The 18,132-nt window shown below is 34.8% G+C and overlaps 5 protein-coding genes and 1 long non-coding RNA gene across 6 annotated transcripts; 2 read left to right on the forward strand and 4 right to left on the reverse strand.

The window, feature by feature from the left end:
- Positions 1 to 578: 578 nt before the first annotated feature.
- Positions 579 to 5,727, reverse strand: LOC105765036 (probable methyltransferase PMT14). The gene is made up of 7 exons (XM_012583922.2): positions 5,555 to 5,727; positions 4,016 to 4,682; positions 3,180 to 3,390; positions 2,727 to 3,009; positions 2,067 to 2,453; positions 1,415 to 1,492; positions 579 to 1,134 (listed from the first exon to the last, which is right to left on the reverse strand). Exons 2-7 carry the CDS (start codon positions 4,655 to 4,657, stop codon positions 894 to 896), a joined length of 1,842 nt encoding a protein of 613 aa, XP_012439376.1. The 5' UTR covers positions 4,658 to 4,682; positions 5,555 to 5,727; the 3' UTR covers positions 579 to 893.
- Positions 5,728 to 6,870: 1,143 nt separating this feature from the next.
- Positions 6,871 to 7,345, reverse strand: LOC105765037 (uncharacterized). The gene has a single exon (XM_012583925.2). The coding sequence runs from the start codon at positions 7,247 to 7,249 to the stop codon at positions 6,971 to 6,973; it is 279 nt and encodes a 92-aa protein (XP_012439379.1). The 5' UTR covers positions 7,250 to 7,345; the 3' UTR covers positions 6,871 to 6,970.
- Positions 7,346 to 8,881: 1,536 nt separating this feature from the next.
- Positions 8,882 to 9,447, forward strand: LOC105762531 (uncharacterized). Its single transcript, XR_001123952.2, has 2 exons — positions 8,882 to 9,091; positions 9,184 to 9,447. It is a non-coding gene; the product is annotated as an uncharacterized LOC105762531 (long non-coding RNA).
- A 369-nt stretch (positions 9,448 to 9,816) lies between these two features.
- Positions 9,817 to 10,523, reverse strand: LOC105765042 (non-specific lipid-transfer protein 8). The gene is made up of 2 exons (XM_012583932.2): positions 10,112 to 10,523; positions 9,817 to 10,026 (listed from the first exon to the last, which is right to left on the reverse strand). The coding sequence occupies exons 1-2, from the start codon at positions 10,456 to 10,458 to the stop codon at positions 10,017 to 10,019; spliced, it is 357 nt and encodes a 118-aa protein (XP_012439386.1). The 5' UTR covers positions 10,459 to 10,523; the 3' UTR covers positions 9,817 to 10,016.
- Positions 10,524 to 12,824: 2,301 nt separating this feature from the next.
- LOC105765038 (pentatricopeptide repeat-containing protein At1g32415, mitochondrial) lies at positions 12,825 to 17,088 on the forward strand. Its single transcript, XM_012583926.2, has 3 exons — positions 12,825 to 15,211; positions 15,555 to 15,714; positions 16,538 to 17,088. The coding sequence occupies exon 1, from the start codon at positions 12,836 to 12,838 to the stop codon at positions 15,113 to 15,115; it is 2,280 nt and encodes a 759-aa protein (XP_012439380.1). The 5' UTR covers positions 12,825 to 12,835; the 3' UTR covers positions 15,116 to 15,211; positions 15,555 to 15,714; positions 16,538 to 17,088.
- LOC105765041 (expansin-like B1) lies at positions 15,252 to 16,659 on the reverse strand. The gene is made up of 5 exons (XM_012583931.2): positions 16,517 to 16,659; positions 16,322 to 16,428; positions 16,036 to 16,217; positions 15,772 to 15,904; positions 15,252 to 15,687 (listed from the first exon to the last, which is right to left on the reverse strand). The coding sequence occupies exons 1-5, from the start codon at positions 16,638 to 16,640 to the stop codon at positions 15,484 to 15,486; spliced, it is 750 nt and encodes a 249-aa protein (XP_012439385.1). The 5' UTR covers positions 16,641 to 16,659; the 3' UTR covers positions 15,252 to 15,483.
- Positions 17,089 to 18,132: the final 1,044 nt, after the last annotated feature.

Genomic DNA, 18,132 nt, shown 5'->3' on the forward strand with positions numbered 1-18,132 from the left:
AGTGGCCTACCATTAGCCAATTGAGCAACAGCAGACAGTAAAAAGTGACCACCATTCACCAGCTCACACTGAGATCAAAGATGGGTTATCCATTTTATGCTCGTGGAGTGGTCGGTGTAGCTGTTGGCTACCGGAAACTAATAGGTTGGGCCCAATGACATAGACCAATCGGGTTATATGACTTATCTCTAATCAGTGTTCAGGCAAAGTGGGATGTTGATTGTTCAGTACTTAGCCAAGGTCAGTAGGAAAACTTCATTTCGCTTTGCCTAGCACCATTATGAAAGTCTCTTTCAGCATCATTAAAGACGACATTTTATCAACAATTGTTAAGTGTTGTTGGATGTAATAGTAACATTACATTTTCAAAAAGAAAATTCAAATTTAAATCTTTATTAAAAAGGACAACTACACTAAAACGACAAAGAATGCCTTGTTCCATAAAATAACAGAAGTATGTGCAGTACTTGCAATCGTGAAGTTACTAGAAGCAGAAGCTGAGATCAACTAATTGATTCATACAATTATCTTTAAATCGAGTATCAAATTCAAATGAAAGCATGTGCTGAGAAGTAAAATGATGATAAATAGAATTGTTTATTGTCATTCATCACTATGCTTTCTTGTATCTTGACATAATTATTTGGGCAGCTACACAAATAATGTAAAAAAACACTATTTCCTCCCAAAATCACACTCAGGATTACAAGCTAACATAATTGTGTATATTCTCTACATAGTGAATAACACAATGTAGCAACTTAAGTATCTTTTTGAGGGTTGTTGATCGGAACTCTTCAGTCCCTCTGTCTGAACCAACTTCACCATCAGTTCGAGATTTTAACCTTTGCTTTTTAGTTTTACCTTGAAATACTTGACCTGTTGATGTTGGTTTATTCAGCACTGGATGTACTGTTTCCTTTGATAACACCAACCCAGTACTGTTTAACTGCAACTAGAATTTTCTCTGGCACAAGGGGACCATCCTCGTGATCATTCATCTTGGTGTCCCATCTCATGCCTCCAGCAATTTTCCTAACCTTGTTTAGGACATCGACATCATCCCGGAATATCACAGCCCCTTCAGGCCGTAAAATGCGATCCATTTCCAGAAGGATGTCTTCAAAGCTACACCTGTATAATCATTTACACATACCATACAATTGATTAGAAACTATAGATAATGGCATCCCAAGAACGAATTCAGCATACAAAGACTTCCCTATTCCACATAATGCCATTGAAATATAACTCTTCACTTCATAAAACCTACCATTTATTATTTTTTAATTTTAAAAGGCTTAAATGATGCAGCATGGCTGCTGTGGATGTGTGTATTGAATTATATGCTGAATGACAAGTTTGCTTCCTAATGAAACATGGCACACTGGAAAAATATGGATAAGAGACTTACTTATCTTGATACAAGCTAAAGACACCATTAGCATGAATAAGGTCATATGTTCTTGGATACGTAGAGAAACCTTCGCACCTGTCACAAATAAGAAATGAAAATGTCACAAACAGTGCCAGTGGGGTTCGTTTCTGAAGTTTCTAAAGTTATATTCAGTGGAAACAGGAGTAACTAAGAAATATGATATGACCAATTATTTCCAATGCCTGAAACTGTCACTAGCTCTGCACGTGCAAAGTGTTCGAGAGTGTCTTACCTAAGCTACTTTCAAGCTTCTCCTTTTGTGATAACAGTATCAATTTGAGAAAGGCCTTAATTGATGTGCATTGAGTTAAACTCTATAGTAATTTATTTAACAACTAACATCACATGTCCAATATCAGGATGGTACCAGTTGTTAATAAATTATGATAGGAGTAGATACAAAACAAGTCCTAAAATATATGTCCCCGAAAAAGTGTATAGACTTTCTAAGAGAAGTCTCATAATCAGGCTGTCTACTTTCCATTGGTTTCCATACCACAAGAAATAAAATATTTGAGGTAAACCTCCTTAATCTACTTCCCTACGATAACGGCATTGCATTTAGGATGACAAAAAAGAAAAGGAAATCCAATAACTACAGATCATAAGAAGAATGATTGAGACATACCAGTCATGATATATTCCAATTAGACCTCTCTCATAGATCACACCTAAGGTGTCCTTGCCAATTGTGGGCACAACATTCATCACCCAAGACTTGGGTGATTCGAGAGCTGCTGCAAATCCTCCAAGACCGGCATTCATGTCCATCACGTTTCTGTATCTTGCAGTACCAATCAATCTATTTATCCTTTTGTAAGCATTTACATGCTTCTTCCAAAGCTTATTGTCCTCTTGGTAAGATTCAACAGAGACCCCCTCAACAAGTCCTTTGGATATATGAGGAGGGACAGCAAAAAGCCTAGCTGGGAACTTCTTCAGTTCCCCTCCTGCCACTTCACTTGCACTACTTACCTTAGGGAAAGGGGTTATGCATGTTTCCATTTTCTTGTACCTAAAACATGCCAAATAAAAGAGAGTTAAAGTGACAATACAAAAAGAAAATAAGAATAAGTTTAGAGATAGATGAGTCAGTGGAAATGAAATGAAACATAATGGTGCGCATGCAGTCCATATACACCCATAACACATTTAACCCAATACAATTTTCTAAGAGATGATAATTTGAAGCAATGAAGAAATAGCAAAACTCTTATTGACTAGCAAATCAATATTAAATAGGAAATGCAAATATAAATAAATGAAACTATCACACAAGTTAACTCACCAAACATCATCTGAACCCCTAGGTTTACACATATTGGCAGAATTCCTGCGGCAGGATTTGTCATTAACTTTTTTCCTAAAAATAGCAATATCTCCCTTCTCATATTTTTTCTCCCAGCAAAGTTGCTCAGCTAACTCTTCAATCTTTTTTTGCTCAGCCTTAAGATCTTCCTTAGTTCGCTTCCAAACTTGGTAGTAGGTCTTCCAATTAATTGGAGGGCCAGACAACACCCAGTATCCACCAGGCCTCAGGACTCTATCAACTTCCATTAAGTACATTCCATCTGAGTAAACAGGTACACATGTAGAAAGGTTATCAATTTCCTGGTAGTGTTGAAGTTCAACGTTGGTTTTAGAGCATTTAATTCCAACCTCTAAACATACTTGATTAATTAATTAATTAATTACGTGTAAGCAAATTTCAACGGCTAACACGTTCATTACTACCACTTACCATTTGCAGTCCATGGTATTAGGCATCGAGAACACTGAGCCATATCAAATGCTCTTGATGGATATGGAAGATTAATGGATCCAAGAACACCAATTACAGCAGGCACACCTCGCTCCAGTGCAAACTGAACCTGTGCTTCATGATTGTCCCGAGGTGCAAAAGACATAGCCAGAACATTTCTCTTCAGCATGTAGGCACCCCAACTTGCAACCTACATTAAGATTTGTTGTATTAGTGCAGGTGGCTTATATTGAATCAAAATGCCAAAATGGATGCCCTGATGATGATTGTTAGCATAAAGACATAAAAGAGTTTTGATACAGGCAGGCCGTTTTGAACAAGATACCACTCCAATAGGATAAACATCATATGTGATGACTAAAACATAATGAAAGATGAAAGAATAAATTATAAGAGAAATGGAGATTCATTAGAAAAAACTTACATGATCCTAAACAACAATTCTGCTCCTATGGGGCATAACATCTATGGGGAGGTTTTATTAAGTGAGGAATAAGCCTTTTTTTTTTCTTTTTTAGGTGATGAGAGTACTAAGCCAAGCTGGTTGAATATTCCATGCCTCACTATGGTATATCCAATGACTAAAAACAATGCTCATAAAAACTATTTTAGGGGATTCAAATAATTAATAAGCTCACAGTTCTAAAATCAGTAACAAAAAATAAACTACATTGTAAATTACTAAACACCTTCTAACCATCAATCCTAGAATATCCCCCCCTCCTGGCACGTGGCACAGAAGTAAACACACGCGTAATGGCATCATTAATTCTGAAAAGGAAAGCTGTTTAACAGATTCTTGAAAATCAACTTACTCCACAACCAGTATCCAATGCTGTTCTGACAGAACCGTCTGCTATCGGGATGACAGAGGCAAGCTCATCAATATACGCATCTGCACCTTGAGGGAACATTGTTCCTCCTCCTGGAAATTTGAACACATTTCCTTTGAACTGTACCCAGTTCTGGACAGCCTTCTCAACTGTTAGGCTTTTGTGAGGAACATTAGCATAATGGACATAGTCACGACTCTTTGGCCATTCAAATGGTGTCATATACCCTTTGGGTGCTGGAATGAGACAGTGTAGTTTTTCTTCTTCGGGGGGACAGTGTCTTTCCCGGTAAATCATGTTATCCCTGGGAAACTTCATGGCTCGGTCTTGCTCTTGGCAAGGGGTGTAATCAGTGTATTTTACATCACACGGCTTAAACACCTGAGCTTTTGGTTTGGAAGGCTCAACAATCTCTACATCGTTGTGATGTGTTTCAAAGTTCAAATTTGTGAAGATACTGCAGTCTGCCTGCTTTGTTACTTCCAATGCTATGCTATCTCCTTTGCCAAAACCACTTCGCTGCCATGCTCCCAGAATGTAGAAGAAACAACACAAACCAATAACAGCAAATATAGATAGTGGGCTCCGTTTTTTGTTGCCCGATGGATTGTGCTTGGATACCATGATTAGAGTGGGAACCCAAAGTACGCTGTAATAGAAAGTAAGTACAAGTAATGCAAAGTTAAACGTGTAAGAGAAACTAATTATAGAGTTCCAATTGTGCAAGTATCATTATTAGACACAGTACACTTGCTTCAACCAACAACGACCAAAAAAATGTAGAGCCAAATATGAAAAGGTGGCAGGAGATCAAATATTTTCAAAACCCTATGAGTTCAGATAAATTCTAATCTCAAGCAATGACAGATATAAGCAAAAGTAGTAAATAAAGTAATCAGAATTTCAACTTTGCCACTGATAACTTTTCAAAATAACTAAAGCCAACTGAAACAAAGGGTTTCATGTGAAGCTCATCAGCAGCAGTTAGGTATATTCAGAATTGAATGGCCTTAATATATGATCTTTGATATATGTAAAGCCAATATATAAGTATGATTCTAATCATTTAGTAACTTTAACAAAGAGATCAGTGAAACCTAATCTCAAGAACTTAACTATACAACCAAAGGGTTTTTTTTTTTCTTTTAAAGCTCTTAGACTTACCTACTGTGCTTCCAACAAGCTAAAAGTTCTCTTACACTTACCGATCTACTAATGAACAGTAAAAAAGTTCAGTTGTTTATAAATTTCCAAAACATAGACCCTTAGAAATCAACTAAACAACAGGCATTTTCATCTAACCGATCTTAACAAATTCACCTTTATCTTTCAGCTGAAAACACAGACAGAAAAAATAAAACAGAAGATAGACTTAAGACACAGATCCATTCATTAAAAGAAACAACATTTGATAGGTCTACGCAGAACAAACAATGAAAAAGGCAATAAAAGTGGAACAAAAACTTAAAAAGCTTGGAACTTTGAAGTAAAAAAGAAGAAATTTGGATCAAAGAAAAATACCCAGAAGAAAGGAAGAAAGAAAGAACTCCAAAGCAGAGCCCTTTTGGCTGAGTATGTGAATCTAGATCTCTGAAATACAAAATGAGTGGAGACTATTATAGTGAGAGAGAGTGTAAAGATTAATAGAAGACGTTGGCTTTACAGTGAAGGGAGTCTTTCCTTTCCGTACCCCCTAAAAAAACAAATGTCAAATTAAGATCTAAATTATGACTTAATTTAAATATCGTATAATAATCATATTTTAACCCTAACATATTCAATTACATTGGCAAATATGAAGAAAAATTAGATAAACAGTTTGGATCATAATAGTTGTAAATCTTTCCTTATGCCTTGACCATATAAGTTAAGTTAGTATAAGCACACAAGTCGGTGGAGACCAGTACATCATGTATTTATATCTATTTATTATGATACTATATTTTTATTTTACCAAATTTAAGTCTGATATGCATATATTTATTCCTTGCCGACACTAAAAGAGTACAAGATGTATGCATACACAAAAAGTACAGAATTTGTGATTTATAATCTGTGGATTGAGATCTAGATTGGAACATGAATACACAAACATTTTCCTCAGATTTTTGTTCAACTAAAAAATTAATCAGGCAGCTTTGGATCGGACCCACTTTTGTCACTATGACCGACAGCTGATAATCATTAAAAATGGAAACGGTGCTTGGTGCACATGGCCGCATTGGTGACCACTTTGTCTTGGGAATCTCTACTGAAAGTAAGAAACTTTACTTAGTTTGCTTCTTCTCTTTTAGTTGAAACTGAAATATAGATGACTGTTTTTTAAATTTAAAAATAGTGAATAGGATAAATTAAGTTAATTATTTAATTTAGATAGATTTTATTTCAGTTAAATTTTTTAAGTTAATGATTAGGATAAACTCTAAGAATTTTTTAGATAAATTTTATTCCAGGTTAATTAAAATTAAACTCTAGTGATAAGAACAGAAAGATAGTTACTCTTTTACTGATTAGGTTTCTTTGATGGAGTTTTAACTCTAATCAATTTTCTAATGGAAGAAATAATTTGAAATTTCTAAAAGATAGGCATTTTCTTGATCAAGGATGGTTGAAGATAAGCTTTAAGCTATTTTGCGTCTGTTCAATTTTTACAGTTTGTTACCTGTTTGATCTCAGGCCCGTGCAATGAGTGCCAGTATGGTGTTCGATGATTTGTCACGCCGAGAAATGAGAAAACCGAGTTTATGAGATTCTGATCTTTGCATTTGAAGATGACGGGTGGAATGAAACATTCGCCGAGATTCTTACATTAAAAATATAAAAAAAGGCAACGCGCATAAGAATAATGACGTCTTTTCTCATTAGTTAAAATTGCAATAATCACTAAAGAAGAGTCTAATGTGAACATTCGACATGCTTGCAATCGATTTTTCATCGTCAAAAGACGACACGAAACTGGGGAGCGTCGGATCCCTTGGCGGACAGAATCTCCCAGCGGCAAGGCTCGAGCTCGTCGGACACGGGGCAGAATCCGGCTAACGTAACCTTATCTGCAGTAGCGGCTACGGACCCGAACTCGAATACCGTAACACTCTCGGACCGGGGAATTTCAACAGCGCCGTTCATTCCCGGAACGGGCTTCGGGGTCTCATCGGACTTGGGTGCTGTTTGGGTTTGAGGTTTGGAGTCACCTCTGAACCAAGAAAGAAGACCCATGACTATGTTGTGCGTGCTTTTCGATGGCCTGTAGGGAATTTTGGAGGACGCGAGGATTTTATTCCAAGATGAAATTGGAAACTCCGTAAAACGCAGCGTTCATCTTCTTATTTATTTTCATTATTTTTTTGTGCATCATAAAACAGCAAACATGCTTTTTATTAAATTTGTGTGATTAAATATTTATTTCCATGTTTTATATGGATGACATAATAATAAATTTTAAAAAATTGTCATTAAATTTTATTTTGATGGTTTTATATGCATCGCATAATAATAATATTAAATTTAAAGTGGTAATTATAATGAGTATTTTTATAATGACCTTGTCAACTCAAGATAATGGAAATATAATAGGTTACAATGAGAAGTCACCACCACTCGCTATAAATTGGGTGGTTTAGAAGATCGTCTCTTGGATTAACTCTTTGATCAAGTAGGATGTATCTTATCCAAAAAGGTAGTCATTCGTTTCTTGGAAGGTACTATTATTCGTTCTTTAGGTATTCAATTTAGAGGAGGACATTTTAAGTAATTAAATTCCACGCAGGCTCAATTGTTTTGTACCTTGATTCATAATGAATGATAATGTTATCACAGGCATCATTTACATGCACCCCATAATGACGAACTATGGTAGATTCACCACATTAATACCTCCTGATATGAAATTTCGCATATAAATAATCCTTAAAACAATGAAAGAAGAGTCAACTCTCCAATATTATAGCCCACATTCTGCCACATTGCTCTCAGCCTATCTCTACCACCACTACCTCCGTGCTCAATATCCTTCGACTTTTTGTCCAGATAGAGTGAATCGACCTCCATCAACTCCACCACTCCCCTCCTTACATCTCTTGTAAGATTTTAACCCAATTATGTGATTAAAAGTTTATCATTATAAATTGAAAATCTATTAGGTTACAGACATAAAAGTTACACATAACATTATAGCCGTCATCACTTAAAGTTTGCGTAATTAAAGAAAAATGTCCAACTAGAAAAACCAAATTATTGAATTTTCTTTTTTGTCAAGTCTAATAGCTAACTTCAATTCCGCACCAAGTATGTAGTAAACTTACGAAAATCATGTTATCCTAAAAATCTTGAAATCAACTTTTATGAAATGTTAAAGATTTAATTTGTATAATATCTAAATTTTAAAGATTTTACATCTTCCTGTGTTCATGCCACACAAAAAATATGGTAATCAATTCATTTCCATAAAAAGAAATTATATTTTTAGAGGTTTTTTTGTCTTTAGAAGCAAACATTTGGATGTAGGAATGTTTGTTTTTTCTTTTTTAACTTCGGATGTATAAATGTTGTAACTGAATTAGAAAAAACGCCTCAATTAGACATGCATGTATGAATTTCAATATCAATTAGTTAAAATGTGAATACAATAACATTAGACATGCAATTTTCTTTTTTGCCATTATGAATTCATTCAATTACTTTTAAAACAGCACTTCTTACACCTAAGACAAAGCAAATACTTGTCACAATATCCATCGGACACCGAAAGACCAAAGCAGTCACCTCAACACCCACTCCAAATTAAACAGTATAAGGATGAATAGATGGTAGTCCATCACCTCTCAAAACCTTCATTAAAGAGAATGGAGGTGCACGCACCCAATCTCCCATTCTCATCTCCTTTTGAGCTTGACCAGCAGTCCAATCTGACGCTTTATTAGCTTCTCTCTTGACTTTTTCTAAACAAAATCTCTTCCAGCTTTCTACCATGATCCTCGATAGATTGAACAAAAGGCAGCAATTTCCAATTTGTACTCCCACCAGCCCCTTTAGCCCGAATTTGGGTGGGGATTAAGTATGGTGAGATTCGTTTAGCTTATTTTTTGTTTCACATTATAATATCGCTATCGTATTTAATTTTATCACCATCACTATTTTTATACTAATCGCAGGTAAACCCACCGCCCATCCAAACTCACCCTTAATCTCTTTACACATTATATCAGAGTCAGTTTCTGCAATAACTTTGTTCATCTGCTACTTAACTGCCCACTTTACCCCCCCCCGGGTCCATAACTGCAATTGCTTCAGCTTCCTCAGCCGAATCAACATCAATCTTCTTGGCCAAGCCTGCAATCAATTCTGCTCTATCATTTCTCTAGAGAAAGCACCATCATTATTCATTATTAAATGTTACTATATTCTTCTTTTTGGTACGTAAATGTTACTATATTCATTATTTACTTAGGTAGTGTTCTTTTTCTTCTTAAATAATTTTATTAGAAAAAAATTAATTAGTTACTTTCATTTATTAAATTAATAAGATTAATAAAATATTTGCTTCCAAAATAAGAAAGGAAATGAAATCTAGAATGTAAGTTATTATCTTTTTATGGAATTATTACTTTGACGTCTATTAATTTAGTTATGATGGTTGTCATTATGATTACCACCGATTTATTCCTATGATAGAATAGAATGCAAGAAATTTGTTATCTGTAGCTTAAAAATCCAAACATGACGTATTAAGGACAAACACAACATCATAAGCATAGACATTCAACAGAAGTGCAAAATAAGAAATATTTGAATACACAACATGATCATCTCATATATATGAACCCTGAAAAAGAGGAAAACAAATAGATGGTAGCATTAAACTTTTATTCACCCAAGGAATCCAAATTCCAAGACAGGAGGATTCCAGTTTATTGATAAGCAAAACAATTGAGCTTCTACAATGGAGTTTTTTAATTACTTCATCCCAGTTTCAGCTTCCAAGCTCTCAACCAACCCTGCAAAAGGAAAAGACAAATAAAAAAAAGGAATTGATGTATAAAAAAAGATAATTTTTCCACTTCATAAGAAGGTTTTACGTACTTGGAACAATCGACATTTGGTGAAATGGTGACGGGCAAAGTGATTCCACAATTAGAAGGAAGAGCCTGAGCTAGCTGGTTATTGGGTTTAATATTCTTAGACGCTGATTTGATGCATTCACAAGCAGCCTTCTTGTCGGCAGACGACGAGGTGGCGGATGCCAGAGCGGAGGCTCCCGCACAACAAGCGGACGGTGGTTTTCCGCTCCCCTTCGTAAGATAGTTCACGCAAGGCCTCAGGTCCTTTATCACAACACTGCACGAAATGGCAGCGTTGGAAGCTGGGGCAATCAACAGCAGAAGCATAGTAACACCCAGAGCTGAGATTTTGATTCTCGAACCCATCATTGTTCTTCTGTAAAAAAGAAACCTTTGGCTTGAATCAATGACTGCTACTTCTGATTTACCCGCATTTATAGGAAGCTTTGAAGGGCTATACCCATCGATCCAAGAAAATGAGGGAAAATATTTTAAGCTAATTGTTTCTTACACCCAAGTAAGTAGGTGTGTGCTTGATGAAAGTTTTAAGTAAACCAAAGAAGCCTCGCCATGTCGGTTCATGCAGTCCTATACGAAATGAGCAACCAGCATTATGATTTTAGCTTCTTCTTTTTCTTAACAAAAAGGGTTTCGTGAATTGATATAAAATTTATCAATTATTTACGATTTAATTAAGTAGAATTGATGTTTTAATAACCAAATCAATTGAAAGCATTGTGAAATTAGGTTTTATATAATTTATGGTGAAGTGAGTGCTTGGTTAAGATTTAAGAATTCAAAGCTGGTGGAATTTGTACATTAATTCAAAGACAGGAAGATTACTTCCATTACAAGACTACAAACATATTGAAAATCTATGGCTAAAGTTTTGCCATGAATGAACATCTTAACCAAACTCCATATTAAATATATATAATACTAAAACTACCACCATACAAGTTTACTTTGGTATACCAAATTAAGTAGAATAATAAGTATATGTATTTATATTAATGACTCTCTAACAATAAAAACAATTTATCATTATTCATAAATTTTGTGAATGAAAAATTATAAATTCAAAGAGTTTTCTCCATGTTTAGAATCTGATAGGGCACAAATTGAAATAGTCCCTTTAAAATATTTTTTAGAAAAGAAACAAAAACTCTTTATCAATTTTTTTATATATCTACATTTAAAATAAAATTTACATCTTTATTCTTAACTCATTTTGCGAAAAGTTCATTGAAAATATTCTCAAAGTTTTAAAATACTCAAAATTTGTTTAATAAAAATATTTGATATATTTCAAACATTTTAAGTATTTTAAAAATATATTTTAATAGCTAAGTATTGATACCTTAAATCAATAGCCGTAGTTATTTCTAGAGGTCAAAATATCGGTGCATGTACACTGTTCTAGACTATTTTAAATACAATTTTTCACAGTAACCACTAAATGAAGTGAAAATATATATTTTCTTTTTCATACCTATCTTATCGAGAGTTTTGTTGTAAATTTTTATACAAGCTTTCTTAAGAGCTTACACTTTATAAACAACCACTTATTTGTTCATTGTAATTTAAGAGTTTTAAGTCTTAAAAAATAATGTCTTGAATAGATAAGAATTATAAAGATTATACATTGGTAAAGGTAACAATCCAAAGTAGTGAAGAGAATTCTTTTTAAAAAGGGTGAACAGAAATCTTTTAATAAGTAAAGTTAATAATAAATTGCAGATAAAGTTGTAAAAATATGTCAAATTTTTTTTCTTCTTTAGAAATGAATTTTAAATTTTAATTCATATCCTTGTAGTTTTGAACTAACAAACAATATTTCATAAGTAGACATGGTATTTTGAGCTAACAAACAATATTTACTAAGTAATAAACAAAGGAAAGAAGAAAAAAATTGACTTTGCCAATAGAGTGTCCTTTGAACATTTTTAGCACAAAAATATTCTCAACAATATGTTCTAATAGTATTTTTAAATATGATAAATTAATTTTTGGATAAATTGTACCATTAGTCATTAAACTACGAGTAAGTATTTGTTTTGGTCACTTAATTTAAAAAGTTACAATTTGATCACTAAATTATTCGAAAGTTTTTATTCAGGTCACTGAAGTATGCAAAAGGTTTTATTTAAGTTACTAAGCTGTTAGTTTTTTTTTTTTAAGTTCTGCCAGCAAGCTCAAAGTGATGCTTCGATGATCGGTATAGTGGATCAGTACCTATTAACAAGTAAAAGAACATACCTCAGATCCAAGTCAATCTGACGATCAGTGTCGGAGTTCGGAGAAAAAAGTTGTTTGAATTTTGATTCGCAGATTCTTGATGTCCAAGGTTATTTCATGAAAAAAACTGAACTGTAGAAGAGAAGGGGAAAGAGAGCTTTCGATCGGTGCACGCAACGCAAACATGAAAAGCCATATAGCATTAACTTTAACAGTCCAGTGACTTAAATGAAAAGTTTTGAATAGTTTAATGATCAAATTGTAACTTTTTTAGTTAGATGACCAAAACAAAAACTTACTAATAATTTAGTGACTAATGTTGTAGTTTATCATAAACTTTTTAAAATGAATAAGTTTTTTTGTAAGTGAAAAATTATTACTTTTAGACTTAAAAAACTAAACAAGTTTTAGAAGTTTAAAAACTCCACCACGTGATAATGATGTTATATTTATAGTCTTAAAACTGTCATTTTAAGTCATTAACTGCTGCTTTTCAAAATAAAGGCTAATGCGCGCCATCACTTTGTCAAAAGCCTCACATTCTCTTCTTCGCTACTATCTCATCCATGTTCGTTCCCAACCCATTTTCTCAATCCATTTCCTCTATGTTCGTTCCTTTGAATCTCAATCCATTTTTTTAAATACTCATCACTCAAAACTCACGTTCAATGATTCACAACTCCTCCCTTTGCTATCCAATCACCGTCTCTGGGAAGCTCGTAACCTGCTCGACAGAATGCCCCAAAGAAGCAATAATGGCCGCGTTATTCACTTAACTTCTCTTATCTCGAAGTTCTCTAGAAATGGTTTTGTTAATGAAGCCAAAGCACTGTTTGAAATTATGCCTGAGAGGAATATTGTTAGTTATAATGCTATGTTGTCGAGTTTTATAAACTCTGGGAGGATTGGTGAAGCGAGAAGGTTTTTTGAGGAAATGCCCGAGAGGAATGTGGTTTCGTGGACTTCGATGTTATGTGGGTTGCTGGAAAGTGGTAGAGTTCTTGAGGGAAAGATATTTTTTGATAATATGCCTGAAAAGAATGTTGTATCGTGGAATTCTATGATAGGTGGGCTGATTAAGAACGGGGATTTGGACGAGGCAAGGTTGATTTTTGATGCAATGCCGGTCCGTAACATAATTTCATCAAACACTATGATTTATGGGTATGCTGAGAACTGTAGGATGAAAGAAGCTAGAGATTTGTTTGAGGTAATGGAGGATAGAAATGTGGTTACTTGGACTAGTATGATAGCAGGTTATTGCAGAGCTGGTGAAGTGAATGAAGGGTATTGTTTGTTTTGTAGAATGCCTGAGAGGAATATTGTTTCTTGGACTGCCATGATTGGAGGGTTTACTTGGAATGGTTTCTATGAAGAAGCCCTGTTGCTCTTTCTTGAAATGACTAACTATGAAATAAGACCAAATACTGAGACATTTGTATCACTTGCTTATGCTTGTGCTGGAATGGGATTTCCTTGTCTTGGAAAGCAGTTACATGCTCAAGTAATTGTTGCTGGATTGGAGTATGATGATTATGATGGCAGGTTATCTAGGAGCCTCATTCAGATGTATTCAGTTTTTGGTATCATGGACTTTGCATATTATATATTTAAGAAGATCTTAAATAACTCTTCAGTTCAATCTTATAATGCTATGATCACTGGCTATGTTCGCACTGGACAGTTGGAAAAGGCTCAATATGTGTTTGATATATCACCTATTAGAGATAAGATCTCGTGGACTTCAATGATTGATGGTTATTTAAGCATTGGACAAGTTTTTCAGGCAAGTCATTTATTTAACAACATGCCAGAAAAGGATGCAGTTGCATGGACAACAATGATTTCAGGCTATGTCCAAAATGAACATTTTATAGAAGCTACCGCTTTATTTTTGGAGATGCGGGCGCAAGGTGTTTTCCCTTTGAATGCTACATATTCTGTTCTTCTTGGAGCTTCTGGAGCAACCGCAAATCTTGATATGGGGAGACAAATCCATTGCATGCTTGAGAAAACACTATATGAATTTGATTTGATTCTTGAGAATTCCCTTATCTCCATGTATGCCAAATGTGGGTTAATAGATGATGCATATAACATATTCTCAACTATGGTGTCTAAGGATCTGATTTCATGGAATTCAATGATCATGGGATTTTCTCATCATGGGCTAGCAAATGAAACTCTAAAGGTTTTTGAAGCCATGCTGGAATCTGGATGTCGCCCAAATTCTATTACCTTTTTGGGTATTCTATCAGCATGTAGTCATGTAGGCCTTATCAGTAAAGCATTGGAATTATTTAAATCAATGAGTGATATTTATCGAATTGAACCTGGTTTAGAGCATTATGTTAGTATAGTCAATCTGTTGGGCAGAGCAGGGAGAGTAAAGGAAGCAGAAGAGTTTGTCAGGAGTCTACCTTTTGAACCAGATCGTGCTATTTGGGGGGCATTACTCGGCGTATGTGGGCTCAGTGAGACAGGTGCAGAGATCGCTAAACATGCTGCCAGGAAACTGCTTGAGCTGGATCCAATGAATGCACCTGCCCACGTGGTTCTCTGCAATATATATGCAGCAAGAGGTCTGCACATGGCAGAGCAGAAATTGAGAAAAGAAATGGGATTGAAAGGAGTAAGAAAAGCCCCTGGGTGTAGTTGGATACAGCTGAATGGGAGAGTTCATGTGTTCAAGTCAGGAGATAAACTTCATCAACAAGCAGATGAAGTTTTATCACTTTTATTTGGGATTTCTGACAAATCATGCAAACGTATTTCACTCAGGCTTTGATGTTGTCTGATAGGATGATGGAAAAAGGCGATATTAGACCTAACAATGCTTCTCTTGTTAGTACCTTCACAGCATGTGCAAAACATAAAATTAAAGGTCTTTTCCTTGACTATATGGATAGTGCTGTTTTCTACAATGACTGCTTCAAGAAAATTAAATCTTTATTAAGAAACATAAAATTTCATTAGTCAAAGATTACATAAGAATTTTACTTGCTCAAATTTGTCACTCCTTCCTTGACACAAAATAATAAAATATATATCCTAACCAATTAAACATAATGAAAGAACATATTTGAAGAAACCTAGAAACTTATTCTTTTAGGTGTGTTGCTAAAACAAAGAAATGAATGACTCTGGTGCAGATATCTAGATATCAATTTGTACTCCTGTGTCATATGTCTCTCCAGCTTTCCAATTTTCTGGTATGTTGTTAACAGGAACAATCCAAGATTCATCTCCGTCCTCTCCGCTCAATAACATCCTTAAAGACAATGGACCACTTGGTGGTGAAGTGGTTGTCCATACTGCTCCATAACTCCTATCCAAGAGCTTGCACACAAAGTTTTGGGTCTGCAGATATTAGGAGTACCCAATTTTGTAAGTATTTTATTCTCTCTATTAAACGGAAATTTATGGTCCGAAAGAGCATATTACCTCACATAGCTGCACAGCTGTGATATCCTTATCCCCTTGTTGATACCATAGGACAAATGCTAAATAGTAAGGGTAGTTGCTGTTCTCATCTATCTTGATGGTAATATTTTTGTTGGGGTAGCTGCATGAAACACTGAATAAACAGAGCGGAGGAACGAGTAAGAGATCCATGATTTTGTATATATGATACACTTCTAGATTATTGAGAGTAAGGTGGATTAAAAGGGGAAAAATGACATGCTCCTCAATATAGAGATGTCTTACCGCCTATATTCAATGTCAACAACTCCAAGGGCTAATAGAGATGCAGCTGCATCTTTTGTCTGAGCCATCCTACCAAAGGCTCGTCTGCTCAGGATAAAGTCAGTATTGGGGCCTGAGCCTTGATCGGTTATAACCACAGTCACACCTTTGTCTGAGCAATAGTGGCTGTTGGTGCACCTCACCTATTATAGCAATAATGGAAGAGCAGGTTAGGTACTATTTAAGCATGTGAAAGGATATCTATGTTATGTTTCATGACATATCAAGGCACGCCTTTCTTTAATACCTGGTAGCAATCACCACAGCCTACACCATTACGGTAGAGATCAGACGCTGCTGATACATCTCCACCGTTTATTGTTGCTCCAAAAGAACCAAAACCGCATGCACCCACTGCAATTCAGTAAAGAAAATAAATGAGCATGTATGTTTGTATTATGCATGAGCACAACACAAGTACACGTTCCTTGCATTCTCTTACCATCTGTTCCATGTTCATCAGAGTTTGGGTAGTAAGCTGCTCGCGAATGGATGAAAGTCGTTGCCTCTGTTGTGAGAAGCAAAGTTGTTAAAAGGATCAGAAGGGATGGAAGAGAGAGAGCCATAGAGGATTCAATTAACAAAGATTACACTAAAAGCAAAGAAGACAAGGTGGTAGTGCATGGATCAAAGGGGTCTGCAAGCTGGTATTTATAGTGAAGCAAGCAACCAAAATATCCTAGTTTGGCAAGCCTTGTCAACTTTGACATTCTTTAAATTATTATATTGAGTGGAATTCTGTTAGGATTTTATTTCATCTATCTTTGTACTTGTTATGTTATTATTTGAAAACATACCTCTGACTTTTCAAATTCTAAAGAACTTTTCCTTCCCTGGATGAAATTTCTTACAAGCATTTAGACAATAGTGTCATACAGGTAGACTTTATTATGGTGTGAAAGATACTAGCATATACATGTACATGTACATAGTCATAAACATATATCATATTAATTAAAGTTCTCCTGAACCATCATTTGTAATGAATATTTTGTTTAGCTTGTAATCGTCAAATGATACCCTAATATTCTCATTCACATCAAAGGAAATATTATATATAAAACCAATCTGCAAATTTTGTTTGATTCTCTAAACATTTTCTAATTTGTACATGCAAAGCTTATTTGACCATGACAGCAGGTTATTTATCTTATTGACCTATACTTACCTAACAAGAGAAAGAGGGGGCTGAAAGTTGAAAAGATGACTTCAATTACTTTGAATGAGAATATAGGATGGAGGAGAGTTTGGTGCTTTTCCATAGTTTAAGAACCGTAGCTATTTTAGCCATTATTTTATTTCATGGGATTCTCATTGGCTAATGACCACATGGTTTGTGATTTCTTGAAGGAGGGTGGAAGATGTAAAGCAAACACCCCCATCTCTCTACGTTTTGTCTCCCAGCGTGTTGCTAAAACTATGAAGGGTTGTCTTAAAAAGAATGTAAAAGAAATAATATATTGTTTATATAATACAAAAAGAACTATAGCATATATGTATATAATATGCTTGGAAAACACACCACTAAAGTTTATTCATGATTTTATATTAGTCTTTGTAAATCCTTTATCAAACCTTAATCTTGCAAGAGATTGTAAATATTTGGATTCGATTTAAGGATGATTACACTAACTAGTTAAATAGAGGTTAAGGTTTGGATTGGTAGCTGGACTGAAAATAAAAGGTATATTATAATATATAACTTGTTTTCATAGGAAGGAATGTAGGCCAAGCTGGAAATTGAAAGTGTGATGAGAGAAGGGAGGAAGAAATGATGCTGACACAGCACGCCAACATAGACCCAACGTGAAGATATCCATTGAACCCCCCACCCACATCAGCTGTGACATGTAATCCATTTTGTTAAAAAAAAAAAAAAATCCTTGGTATAAATCAGCAAGTTGTAATATGTATTGCAGTTGCCTGTCATACATCATTCAATTGAAAGCTAAAACCTTATAGGTCAGTCCAACAATCTTATGTAAGGGTTTCTTTAATCAATCCTAAATGTACTTTATGACTAATGTTTGTAAAACGACACTGCAATACGCTATGTTA

The sequence above is a fragment of the Gossypium raimondii genome, chromosome 12 (assembly GCF_025698545.1).
Source record: "Gossypium raimondii isolate GPD5lz chromosome 12, ASM2569854v1, whole genome shotgun sequence".
Taxonomy (NCBI): Eukaryota; Viridiplantae; Streptophyta; class Magnoliopsida; order Malvales; family Malvaceae; genus Gossypium; species Gossypium raimondii.

Coding starts and splice junctions, on each gene's coding strand:
- LOC105765036 (XM_012583922.2), bottom strand. CDS start 4,657: ATGGTATCCAAGCACAATCCATCGGGCAACAAAAAACGGAGCCCACTA. Junction 3,391..4,015: donor CATTGGATACTGGTTGTGGA/GTAAGTTGATTT, acceptor ATCTTAATGTAG/GTTGCAAGTTGGGGTGCCTA. Junction 1,135..1,414: donor TTTAGCTTGTATCAAGATAA/GTAAGTCTCTTA, acceptor ATGATTATACAG/GTGTAGCTTTGAAGACATCC.
- LOC105765037 (XM_012583925.2), bottom strand. CDS start 7,249: ATGGGTCTTCTTTCTTGGTTCAGAGGTGACTCCAAACCTCAAACCCAA.
- LOC105765042 (XM_012583932.2), bottom strand. CDS start 10,458: ATGATGGGTTCGAGAATCAAAATCTCAGCTCTGGGTGTTACTATGCTT.
- LOC105765038 (XM_012583926.2), top strand. CDS start 12,836: ATGCGCGCCATCACTTTGTCAAAAGCCTCACATTCTCTTCTTCGCTAC.
- LOC105765041 (XM_012583931.2), bottom strand. CDS start 16,640: ATGGCTCTCTCTCTTCCATCCCTTCTGATCCTTTTAACAACTTTGCTT. Junction 16,429..16,516: donor TGATGAACATGGAACAGATG/GTAAGAGAATGC, acceptor ACTGAATTGCAG/TGGGTGCATGCGGTTTTGGT. Junction 15,905..16,035: donor GTTGACATTGAATATAGGCG/GTAAGACATCTC, acceptor CTGTTTATTCAG/TGTTTCATGCAGCTACCCCA.